Source organism: Ovis aries, chromosome 1 (genome assembly GCF_016772045.2).
Source record: "Ovis aries strain OAR_USU_Benz2616 breed Rambouillet chromosome 1, ARS-UI_Ramb_v3.0, whole genome shotgun sequence".
Lineage (NCBI taxonomy): Eukaryota > Metazoa > Chordata > Mammalia > Artiodactyla > Bovidae > Ovis > Ovis aries.
The window spans coordinates 15,534,846-15,547,121 of record NC_056054.1 but is presented as its reverse complement, the minus strand read 5'-3'; the positions used below and the strand labels follow the sequence as shown (position 1 = coordinate 15,547,121).

Here is a 12,276-nt window from a genome sequence, read left to right as displayed (position 1 = left end):
TCATGCCAAGTGGGCTGGAGAGTGCTCTTAGATCGGTCCTGTGGGTCTCACAGCTGCTCACTTGAGTGCTTGCTTTGTGTGTGGCTCATGAGGAGGGCTCCCTGCTGCCCAGGAAGGAAGGTGACTCTCCAGACAGCCCTTGCGGGTCAATACAGAGATAGTCTATCATGAGTGGCAAGGACACTGACTGGGGAGGCTTCCTGGGAAGAGCTGGGATTGAGCTTGATCTCAGAGGTTTGGGAGGGCAGAGAGGGTGGCCTCTCGGGCAGCAAAGGAGATTCCTGCAAATATGCGTGGAGAGCTTAACGTGGGGGGTTTAGTGGTGACGCTGGAGAGGGGTGGTTAGAGACAGAAGCTGGGCAGAACAGGTAGGCTTTGGTGTCACATCAGGTTCACAGGGCTCCATGCGGCTGGCACCTCCCCAGAGGGTCTTTGGTAAGAACCTGGGTGGACAGACCACCCAGGCCTCTGATGGCGTCCCCCTCCTCCCCCTAGGAGATCGATGGCAAGGCCCTGCTCCTGCTGCGCAGTGACACGATGATGAAGTACATGGGTCTGAAGCTGGGGCCTGCCCTCAAGCTCTGCTACCACATTGACCGGCTGAAGCAGGGCAAGTTCTGAGCAGGGCAGTGAAGCCTGGACAGCCGAGGGGTCCAGCAGAGGGGGCTCTTCTCCCAGGAAGGAGGGCCATCAGGCACCTCAGCGGGGTCCGAGGCACCTCAGGACTCCAGGAGGCTGTGTGGAGCCACCACCACTGCCCCCTCCTGCCATGAGATGTCCTTCCATGAAGGACTGAGGAGCGGGGTGCAGCCCAGGCACTGCTCTTCCCCTCAGCCCCGTCTTGGCTCTGAGGCCCCGTGTATTTATTTCACAGGCCTGGGTGGCCTGCCTCCAGGAGTTTAGACTGAACACCTTCCAGGTGATGGAGGAAGGAGCTGACCTATGAGGTCTCAGAAGATGAGGCCCTGAAGCGACACGCGCGCCCGGTTCCCTCACCACCCACTGGGCCTGGCGGTGTGGCTCCCATAGCTCCTGCCTTCTCCTCACGAGATCCACAGATCCCAAACTCATGGTGCAAACCTCTACCTTTTTTAAAAAAAGATCTTTTCTTATTATTAATTTATTGTTTCTGGCACTTGGGCAAGCCCTCCCATTCATATCCCTCTTGCTCCAGACACTGGTTTCAGGAGGAGGGCGACCACACTGCCCTAGCCCCACACAGGCCCTCTCCGGAGAGCTGTGGCCCCTTCTCAGAGGACATTACCCAGGCACTTTCTCCTTGGGATGGACAGACCTACCAAGCTTTCACCATGTCATTCAGCACAGGGAGGAGAGGGTCCCTGTCATCTCCCCTCTCTCCCTCCGCTGGGCCCTCTGCAGCCCCGGCCTCATCTGTGGGAACAGGAGTTCCTGCCCTGCACTGCCCCGCCACAGCTCCTTGCCCTGGCCAGAATTGCTGCCAAAGAAGGTTGGGCCGAGTGTTTTAAGCCAAGAAGGTCCTAAGATGGATGGGAGAGGATGGTCTCTAGGCTGGAGTCTGGTTGCACCCACTCCACTGTCCACAGGCTTCTTTTGTAAGCAAATCAGCAGTTCACCTGCCCCTGCTGCCATCTGGACTTATTTTATGTCAATTTGTTTATAAATAAAAAACAATATAGATGCCGGTGTCTTTGCAATCAGTCAGCAGACAAATCAGTATGCCTCCGAAGGGCAGGTCATTCCCCTTGCCTTTGCCATAGCTCCTCGTTTTTGTTTATGAGGAAACTTGGACAGGATGCTCCCTGAGTTCTTATGACTCTAGCAGTCCCTAAAGAACAGGCTGTCTGCCAGAGGCCCGCTGAGGCCTAGCCTTGCATAGCCCCTGGGGAGCCAGTGTGCAGTCCATGGTCTGTCCTCAAAGGGCTTTGCCCTGGTGCAGCAGACAGCAGCAAGCACGGCAGCCCTAGGAAGCCCGAGCAGAAGGCACAGCGTTAGGGCCAGCAGCTGCAGTGACCCTCTGTGGCAGCGGTGAGGAGATGCAGGCTAGCCTGGCCTGCAGGGTGCCCCTTGTGCCATCCAGAGGCCGGGAAGTCCAGTCCACCCCCTGCCTGTGTATGAAGGGGCCGCAGCGCAGCGCAGGGCAACCTGGTTAGAGTGACACACCATTGCATGCCCTACACGCTGCTCTGTGCAAATCAGAATGCCCCCAACTGACCTTCACAGCAGACCCACTATAGATGAGGAAACTGAAGCTCTGATCATGCAGGCAGAAACTGCCAAAGAAGGCCTTTAAAGCCAAGTAATCCGACTCCAAGGCCGAGGTCCCAGCCAGTGCAGCCATTTATTGTGATGCTTTGGGTGGGTCCTTTCCCGTCTTTGGGCCCGTTTGGCTCTGGTGGGGTTAGATGAGACCTCTAAGGATCCTACCTGCCCTCACCAGTGACTGGTTGGTTGCAACATGGTCTTTTCCACTTGGCCACTGTGAGAGCATAACCTTGGGCCCCCTGCAGCAGTCAGGGTCAGGGCTGCTGAACCAGGATAAGCCCATTTTCCACAGATTCCCAGACCTGTGTCCAGTGGGCTTTGTGGTTCATTCAGGGTACTCACGAAGAAGGCCTTCTTGGGCCCTGATGATGAACTTCTGAATGTGAGAGTAACACCAGCATATGCAGGCAGGCCAGACATGCTGCCAGTCCTGGCTTGTGGAGCAAACTGGTTCCCACCCCACCCTGCCCCTTGTCAGGTCATCAGGGAACACTGTTTAAGGACTTCTTATGCTAAGTTGTTTATATACATTAGCTCTCTTAAACCTCGCTACATCTCAGAGATAGCCACCATATTCCCCCATGTTAAAGATGAGGAAACTGAAGCTTAGAGAGGTGAAGTTACTTGCCCCAAATTCCATAGCTGATGAGGGGTGTGAGACATCATACTGCCTGCAACACCCAACAGGTGGCTTTTGTCTTAGATCCCACTCACCGTGCAGACTACACAGGCTACTGTCCGACCGGAAGTGCTGCCAGCAGGGCAGTAAGAAGCAGGCCTTTTCAGTGGGGTAGTCATTACGGAGCCCACAGTCACCCAGGACTATCCTTTGTTGCCCAGGTTGCAGCTCAGGCTTAAGGGGATAAGACATACCAGGGAGAAGTGGGGTTCACCTTAGCTTAGAAGTATCACACCCCAGGGCAGCCAGTAACTCCCCACTGCCATCCGCAGAGCTTCCAGGTCTGGGCAGGATGTGCCTACTAAGTCCCTGGCCTTAGGAAGCCCCACAGGAAGGGATGTGTACAGTCCATGCACTGCACTCCTAGACCAGGGGACTTAGAGTCGGGGCCGTTCTACTGTAAGCACTGTTTCCTTGAAATAGTCGACATTCCATTTTTATCTGGTTTCCAAGGGAACAGAACCAGAAAGGTAACCAAATGTCAAATTCTGCAGAAGAGAGGATTTGTTACCCTTTCATTCATGCTGCCCTAGCCCCTGGAGTCAGAATTGAATGTCATTTAAGAGAAACAAAAAGCAAAAAACCCAGCCTAAACTTTTGAAACTATTTCACAAAGCCAAGCTTTCTAATAGTGACCCAGAGTCATCCAAAGAAGCTGAAGCAGTCTCTGGCAGGTGAGGCCACACCGTTGACCCCGACAGTGCAGCCACCCACAGAGCGGGAAGGCACATGGGAAAGCAAGACTGAGCACAGAGGCCTCCCGAGAACAGCTTCCCGTGCCCACCCTCATCGCCATAAGGAGAGACGTTGACTCTGGTGCTAAGGAGCATGGGGAAAGAAAAACCCAGGCCCTTTAGGAGAGAAGAGTCCAGGCTCCACTTAGGGCTGAATCCTTTGAGAACCTCTATGCCCTGTCCCCCCTCCCCTGTGACCACTCCCCACCTGCCAGCCACATCATGGCCTGTATCCCTGGGCTCTGCCGTCTCTCTTGTCCAGGCCATTAGTCCTGAGCGGAAGTGTCCACACCACTCCTCTTTGGTGTTTTGTGGAACAACCTGAGGCCCTTCTCTGGCCTGTGGCATTGGTGGGCCCAGTAGACACACTATTTCTGCCCTCATGCCCAATGCCATGACCCCTCAGAAGAAGCACAGGTGACATGCTGGTCATCTTTACAACCAAGACTGAAAGCATGGAAATCATTCTGCTTGAGGGACTCCAGACACTGTCTCCCCCCCATGTCGTCCCTCCACTTTTTGCAGTCTCCTTTAACTTAAGGGCCCAAGTCACCCCATCCCATCAGGGAAGCTCCACAGCTGGAAACCTGCAGGCCAAGTGAGAGAATTATGTATTTGTGCTTGGCCAGCAGCAACCAAAGCCACTGAGGACGGTTCCAGGGGCCAGCGGCCAATAGGTCCCAGGGTATAGGCACTGGGCCCGAGATACCTTTGGGCTGTGGGCCAACCCTCTCAGAGGGTGGGCAGGAATCCACCAGCCGCTGGTACGCAAGGGAGACTGGAGTGTTCCTGGGGCCAAAGGGTGAAGGCTGCCTCTATCTATACCCCGACTTCCCCTGAGTCCCAGAGTTTGCTCTCCTGGCATCCTGTCCTCTCCAGCATAAGGCTGAGCTCAGTCCCTGCCCACACCCCACCTCTACCCTTCAGCTGGGGTTCCTAGGCAGCTTGCTCAGACATCCATGCTTTCTGTGGTGTCAGGGATCCCAGCCACGGGCGCCACCCAGTGGACACTCTCCAGATAATGTGAGAAGAGCCCTATCTACAGCCTCCCTCTGCCCCTCATCTTTGGGCCCACCTCACATTCTTAAATTTAAATTCAAGAAGTCTTTTACCTCCAGTGCTAAGGAGGGTTATCAGTAAGATCACAGACATCCTTAAGAGGACTGAAGGGAGCTGCTTGTTCCATAACACTGAACTCAAGTCCGCCACCACCTAGCTCCTACAAAGCCTGGGGTGCTGTAAATAACCCAGTTACACTGCAGTGCATTTCAGTATTTAAAATATCATTTTGCAAATGTATTTAGTGCTTACAACGAAAGACAGTTTTTATCCTCCCGGCCAAAAAAAGATGGAACTGATGTTCAACTCACATAAGGTTAACAGAGCCCAGGGAAATACGTAATACAATCATTGAAAGACATTTCCAGTAAGAATGGGGAGAGATTTGGCACTCAAATCCGTTTGGGAAATTTCATGCCGAACAGCTGGTTGATAGTGAGGCCCCTGGAGAAGGATGTTATGTTCACATTTGTTCTCTGGTACATGTCTCATCTGGCAGGGCACCTCTCCTGACCCTCTGTCAGTCTCTGCCTAACTCAACATGGCTAAACAGCCTAAATCAGCCACAGCCCCCCGCTTGTACACTTTCTGTGAGAACAGCTCATGATGGCAGAGTCTAGAAAGGCCTGAAGAGGAGGACCTCAGAGAGCTTAGAGCTGTTACCCCGTAACTCTCGGCATGACTGCAGAGATCAGGCAGCACTGGCTGCAAAGTCCCTCCCCAGAGCCTCACAGTACCACCTCTCAGGGCCTGGAGCCTCTTCTTGCCCCCACACCACAGTCGCTCAGGTTCCCCACCCAAGCTTCTGCCTCAGTCCCTCAGGGAAACAAAAATTCATTAGCATCTTCAGAATGGGCTGCTCAGAAGAGGAGGTCAACCTTTGCACCTGCCCTTGGACACCACCCTCCACCCCGCACCCCATCAGAGCTTGCAGAAGCAGTGGGAAAGTGCTGCCTACATCTGCATCATGAAAAGCACCATCACAGCCCCCACCCACCCAAGAACGGATTTCTGCATTAATGAAGACCATGTATCACCCGAATCTTGGTACCTGTCGAATAGCAGGTGACAGCCCTGTCTTTCAAAAGAGATGGCAGTGCTGACCTATTTCTCAGGGCTCTTCAGGACAGGAACCATCTCTGCAGCCCTGGAACCAACTGCATTCTGACCCCTGCTCAGGGAGCCTGGGATTGGTAACTGAGGTGGGAGGTGAGGCCCAGTGTGGGCACAAGGGCCTGGAGAGACCTGGCAGAGGGAGGAAGTGTGTCTTCAGCCCCTGGATTCTAGGAGCTGTCCGGAAGGAGCCCCCCACCAAGCTGCACAGGACATCTGTCTACATGGGGGTGGGGCGTCAGGGAGAAGTGTTCCTGACCCTCTTCATAGCCTGCCTGCTGGAGGCATTGTCGACTCTCCTGAGCTCACAGAGGTAGCTGCACAGGCCCCGCCCACTTCCCACAGCTCTGGCTTCCCCTCCTGAGCCAAGCCCCTAAGCGCCTGCCCTGGGGAGCTGCTGGCCAGGGGTCAGGGGTCTGTGGGAGCTGAGGGCTGGCACCTCCCATGCTCCCCCAGGAACCATCAGGACATGAGGGTCATAGGCCTTCCTCTTCCCCCTATTCCCGTTTGCCCTGAATGTCCCCACTCCAGCAGTGGTGGCCCCCAGACCCTGACTGCCTTAAGGATTCAATCTGAAAAGATGCAGGCCAGCCATACCTGCCACAGAGACCGGAGGCTCGGTGTGTGTGGGTGAGTGGAGGGGTTGGTGTGTGCACAGCTCAGGAGCAAGGTGCCTGGCCTAGTGAGAGGTGGTGGGGGATGCACCCAAGGGCCCAGCTCTGACCTTTCCTCGCTTCCTCTCCCTGGACCCAAACCGGAGGATTTGGTCGAGACAAACCTCCTCAGATTATATGTATATATGCAAACGCTGTTGTCCTGTGAGGGGCCATAGCTTCCATCAGTGTACCCAAAGCATAAGAACCTCTCTCTAAACCCTCTGACCCAGCCTGACCCCTTCAGAGCCTCTGCTGGGCTCACACCAGCTTCAGAGCAGGCAAGAAGCCCAAGGGGTCCATGACTCATTCTCAGGGCCCTGGGTTAACGCCCTAGCCTGGGACTTCCTGAGGGAAGACAGGCCCGCTGAGGCCAATGACAGGATATGGGGGCCCCTCAGAGACCTGAGTTCTGCCTCTCCCCCTCTTTGGTTGTACCGCCTCAGTCTTCCCTTCTGTGGAAATGGAGCTGCAGGCACACACGCTCTGTTCGCTGGCTCAGCTCTGACTCCCCTCTTCCCTGTCCTAGGCCTTGGGTAGGGGGCAGGGCCCTTCCTGCTGGCTCTCTGCCCACCCTCTCTCTCTCTCTGGCCCTCCTCAGCCCCTGTCAATCTGTGAACCTCCCCGGAGCCTCGGCCTCCCCGAGTCCCCTGGGAGGCCCTGGGCCAGGCTGAGAGCCCAGGCCCTAGGAGGAGCAGCCAGTGGTGAGGAATCCTAGAAGCCCCTCCAGGGGAGGGCCCTCCGGAGACTCCCAGGAAGAGACCACCAAAACACAGGCGCCCCCTGACCCCTGCCATGGAGCCCCCAGGCAAGCAGCCCCTGCGGGAGCTTCCGCCAGAAGAGCCCCCACCTGAGGACTCGGGTGCCAAGGCAGCTCCCAGCAGGCATGTTCTCTACGTGGGCCACCTGAACCCCCAGTTGTCTGTGCCGGTCCTCACCTGCCTGCTGAGAGACGCCCTGGAGCGTCTTGAACTGCCAGTGGCGCGAGAGCACATTGAGGTCGTCCGGCGGCCACGCCAGGCCTACGGGCTGGTGCAAGTGGCCACCCCCAAGGACACCCTGGCCTCCCTGCCCCAGCGCCTGCACACGGCCTGGGGGCAGCACCAGATCATCAAGGAACTGGTGGCCCGCGGGAAGGAGCCGGTGCTGGGTGAGGGCCGGGAGCCTTCAAACCACCGAGAGGTAAGCAAGGCTTCCCGCAGCAGGGGGCGTGCCCGCCCCAGAGCCTCCCTCGAGAGAGGCCTCAGTGTGGATGGCCTTGCCCGGTGGGTGTGAGGGATGTCTTTGAGGAACTGGGGACAAATTGGCAAACTGGGGCTTGCTACTCAAATAACCATGGTCCCAGAGGGACACTGACCCTTGGAGCTTGCCTCCAGCCTGGAAGCAAGTGAAAGCCTGAGTATCAGACCCTCCCTGCGTCCATCTACAGCCAGCAGGTGGGTCCGGCCAGGCCAGGCCCAAGCATATACAAGGGTCCTGACCTTCTCCTTGGCCGAGTTCATCCACTCAGTTGACACACCTGCTCTGGTGGGCAGCACAGTGGAGAGTAGGGCTTGACCCTGCCCTCGGGGAGCCCTGCTTCTATGAGCAGAGCCAGACCCTTCCAGGGCGGTGGAGGGGGAGGCAGCCTGGAACTGGAGAAGGACCCAGGAAGGTCCTCACTGATCTCTTGAGGACAGATTCCCCAGGGAGTGAAACCCAGGCTGGGGCTTAGGCAATGGGACTGACTCCATCAAAGGACATCCCTAGCAGAGGGATGGGGAACATACCAGGAGCCCAGGTGAGGGTGGCGGCATTTGCAGGGTGGTTGGTGGCTGTCCCGGGGGGGGGGGGGGGAACTGACGAAGAAAATCAGGCCGGAGGGCAGGGCTGTGAGACCACAGCAGTGCCAGAAAAAGTGGGCTTTTGTGGGAGAGGAGGGAACAGTGAACTCACTTCTTGAATTCTCCTCCTCCTTGATTTTGAATTCTTGAACTGAATTTCCTTCTGGATGAAGCCTCCATGACATTTAAACTGTTGCAGAGCTACATGGGCTTACATTTCAAGACCTGTGGCCTGATGGCACGTTTATATGACACTGAGGCTTCTCTCAAGTCTCTGCTAAGCTTGTCTTCTCTGGGAGCTGCTGGTAGGGCTGGGAATGGCTCTCATCACCACCCCAGCCTGCACTGAGCTCCCAACCCTGGAAGCTGCTTTTGGAGGCTGAAAGGCAGCAGGGAACCAGGGAAGGGTTTTCAGCACAGCGTGACTGCGGGACTTGTATCTGAGGTCAGCGAGAGAATGGATAGGACGAGGACCTGGAAGCAGGGAGTCCGACGGTGAGACCTAGACCGGGGCAGCGGCCCTGAGCAGGCTGCTCCTGGAGCCCTCACACAGCAGAAACCGCGGAAGGGACTCAGGAAGGCCCAGGGATGGGAGAGATTCAGGCCCGATCAACCAGGCTTTCAGGGAGACTAGGAAGGGGGTGGGATCTTTGGGAGGCCCTCTCAATTCAGAGACCTGCAGCTGTGTCACAGGGGACCTCAGGGCGCTGAGGCATCTTCCAGAATGATCCAACCCTGTGTCTCCTAGGCGGATGCAAAACCCGAGGGCAGAGAGCAGCTGCAGGTGTCCCAGCTCCGGCTGGAAAGGAGAGCTCCTCCCCCACAAGCCTCCCATGTTTCACCTGGGAAGAGGGCGGAGCACTGGCTGCTTTCAGACCCCCGACCCACAGGGTTTCCCGCATTGGCCCCGGCACGGTGGGCAGAATTAGGCCCCTCTGACTTGGAGGGGCATCAGGATGCCCTGTGTGGGCTGGGCCCCGGGGGCGGGGGTTGGAGGGGAGGAGGGAGATGGGGGTTCTGGCCGCCTGTCCCTCCGGGTTGGCTCCTAACTCTTGCCAGGAGCATACACCCTGCTCTTGCCCCCACCCCCACTCCAGCAGGAAGAGGAGAGTGGCCCCAGCCCCAGCCTGGTCCTGGGCTCCAGCCCTCCGCGAGCCAGGCCGGCCCGACCCTTTCCCATCCGGGCATTGGGTCCGCAAGGAGTCTCCCCCAGCTGGCCCAGCGGCACGCGCTCAGACAGCGCCATCACGCACCAGGGCATCCTGGGCCAGGAGCGCCTCTTCCAGGGCGCCTTCCTGGGCAACGAGACGCGCAACCTGGAGTTCAAGCGCGGCGGCGGCGAGTACCTGAGCCAGGCCTTCAAGCACCACTTGCGGCGCTACGTGTGCGCCTTCCTCAACAGCGAGGGCGGCAGCCTGCTGGTGGGCGTGGAGGACAGCGGCCTGGTGCAGGGCGTCCGCTGCAACCACCGCGACGAGGACCGCGTGCGCCTGCTGGTGGACTCCGTCCTGCAGGGCTTCAAGCCCCAGGTCTTCCCCGACGCCTACAGGCTCACCTTCATCCCCGTGGTCAGCACCTCCACCACCGACACGCCCCTCAAGGTGAGCCCTGCCCCCAGGCTGCCCGGGAGCCAGCGAGGCAGGGCCGACGCCGGGCGGGGCGGGGGCCGCACGCTGTCCGGTGCGGCGCCCGCAGAGCTGCCGTTGACCTTCCCAAGGTGATCCGCCTGAGCGTGCAGGCTCCCAAGGCCCAGGCCGAGCCGCAGCTCTACGAGACCGACCAGGGGGAGGTGTTCCTGAGGCGGGACGGGAGCATCCAGGGCCCGCTGTCCGTGCGCGCCATCCAGGAGTGGTGCAGGCAGGTGGGTGGCCCAGGGCGGGGAGGGGGCCCCTCAGCCATTCACCAGGCAGGCCTGGGGTCGTCGGGTTTCCCACCAGTGCTCCCACGGGGAGCAATAAGCCCGCTGCATCCCAGATTCCTCTGTAGTGTAACTGGAGGAGCAGGGAGAACAGTGTCAAAGCTTTAAGACAAACCCAAGAACTGTGTACTGCACTTGGGGGAGGTCCTTAAGCTGGGAGTGAGTGCTTAAGTGAGTGCTGGACGCAGCCCCAGAGAAAAGCTTTCTCAAGAGGGGAACATCAGGTGACACAAAAACAGAGGAGGGCGAGGGCAGACAGGACGGGGTGAGAGGCTGCAGAGGGCAAGTCACCCCAGGGTCTGGGAGGCTGGCAGGACTTTGCCCAAGACCCCAGGGCTGCTTGGTCAGGGAACCTGGCTTCTCCACCGACCAGGCCCAGGGTGGCGCCCAGTGGCCTGGAGCAGGCACTCCCCACCCCACGACCACTTCCAGGCTCTCTGGGCCTCGCCTCCCTCCCATCAGTTCAGCCCCGGGTCTCAGCTGTCCTCAGCTCAGACCTGGCTTCTCCCGTGTCCCCTCAGAAGTGGATGGCTGAGCTGAGCAAGCTGGAGGAGAGGCTGCAGGCGCTGACGGCCGAGAAGGAACAGCTCCAGCAGCAGCTGCAGCAGCAGCAGCACAGGCCCGTCTCCTGCACCTGCTGCGTCTTGTGAGGGCCCAGTGCCCCACCTGGAACATGTGGGGCTTTCCTGCTTGACCCTACGTTGCCCCCAATAAAACCAGTCTGGGCTGCTCAGAGGTGGACAGGAACACTGCACTTCCTGGCTCCTACGACACCGTGCACACAGGCTGGTCCCCATGTGGTGTCAGTCCTGAGCAGACCCTGGGCTGTGTAGCTAAGAAACTGCTCTAAGCATGAGCCCTCCCCCCAAATCCCACCCCAAGGGGCCTTATTTTCAGAAAGAACTGGGCCAGTGCACTCCCTGGGCTGGGCTGGCAGGGACTGTCCTTCTCCCTGAAGGGCTCGTGTAGTGTAGCTCAGGCTGGGGTCCCTGAACTCCCAACGGCTAGGCAGGGCCAGAAAAGGATTCATCTTGGGAAAGACCCTCTGCAGATGGCACGTGACCCTGCAGCCCCTCCCCTGGCTTGCTGGGATTTGGGACTAAAAGCTCTTTAATAAATTACATGCACCCAGGCCAGAATGGTTCTTTCTAGAACATTTGGCTGGTTGGTTGCAACTTGGTCATGAGTCCCATGCCCAGCCCACCTCTGTCCAAGAGACTGAGCCAGCCCTGGGCTCCTCCCCACAGAGAGCTGTGAGGGAAGGAGCCTGGATGTTTGGGGTCCAGTCCATCTCAGCTTGAAGACCGGGTGCTGTGCTCAGTTGCTCAGTCGTGTCTGATTCTGCAACCCCATGGACTGTAGGGCTCCTGCCAGGCTCCTCTGTCCATGGGGATTCTCCAGGCAAGAATACTGGAGTGGGTTGCCATCCCCTCCTCCAGGGAATCTTCCCAGCTCAGGGATAAAACCCAGGTCTCCTGCATTGCAGGCAGATTCTTTACCAGCTGAGCTGCCAGGGAAGCCCTGAAGACCAGGTATCTTAGGGCAAATCTACAGGACAATAGACAGGGCAGCTGGTCCCGATTCTCTCCAGCACCTGCACAGGAAGGAGACTTCTACTCCATGCACCCTCCAGCCACCAGAGAGGATTCCTGCTCTGGCTGTTTCCCCTGCCATCTCTACCAGCAGAGCCGGGGACTCCGCAAAGCCAATGTCTGACCATGCCATGCTTAGGTTCAAAGTCTTCCATCTCATCAAAAGCAAAGCACCACGGCACTCAGGGTTGCTCCATGAAGGCAGACCCTGCCCAGATCACCAGGGATGAAGAGGAGGACAGGGAGTGGGCCCAGCTCCCTCCCCAAGAAGTCCTGGGCATTGGGTGGCCCATGCCAGGCGTGAAGGCAACCCTCCTGTGCCATCTCCACTACAGCCCGCGGCCCTGGTACCATCCTGTCTCCGGGGTGAAAGGCTAGTGGGGCTTGGCAGGCCCCGGAAAGTCATTCTGGTGGTCCTGTTTCTAGGTTATGTAAGCAGCCCGCACTTAACTGGCTGATGG

At 58.1% G+C, this 12,276-nt stretch overlaps 2 protein-coding genes across 7 annotated transcripts in view; both read left to right on the top strand.

Moving 5' to 3' along the window:
• SCMH1 (Scm polycomb group protein homolog 1) overlaps window positions 1–1,659 on the top strand; it is a 216,212-nt gene extending 214,553 nt beyond the window's left edge. For all 5 annotated transcript variants that reach the window (XM_042246471.2, XM_060397509.1, XM_027968452.3 and 2 more), the window contains one exon: window positions 496–1,659. In XM_042246471.2, the coding sequence (XP_042102405.1) occupies window positions 496–621 (126 nt within the window). In that variant the 3' untranslated portion in view covers window positions 622–1,659. The remainder of the gene's footprint in view (window positions 1–495) is intronic.
• Window positions 1,660–1,764: 105 nt separating this feature from the next.
• On the top strand, window positions 1,765–10,956 carry SLFNL1 (schlafen like 1). 2 transcript variants are annotated; one of them, XM_042246517.1, is made up of 5 exons: window positions 1,765–7,692; window positions 8,162–8,173; window positions 9,410–9,906; window positions 10,023–10,166; window positions 10,745–10,956. In XM_042246517.1, the coding sequence occupies exons 1-5, from the start codon at window positions 7,278–7,280 to the stop codon at window positions 10,871–10,873; spliced, it is 1,197 nt and encodes a 398-aa protein (XP_042102451.1). In that variant the 5' UTR covers window positions 1,765–7,277; the 3' UTR covers window positions 10,874–10,956. The 2 variants fall into 2 exon arrangements, with proteins under 2 accessions (XP_042102451.1, XP_042102456.1); XM_042246522.1 differs by lacking the exons at window positions 8,162–8,173; window positions 10,023–10,166 and having other exon boundaries at window positions 1,765–7,673; window positions 9,403–9,906.
• The last annotated feature ends 1,320 nt before the right edge of the window (window positions 10,957–12,276 follow it).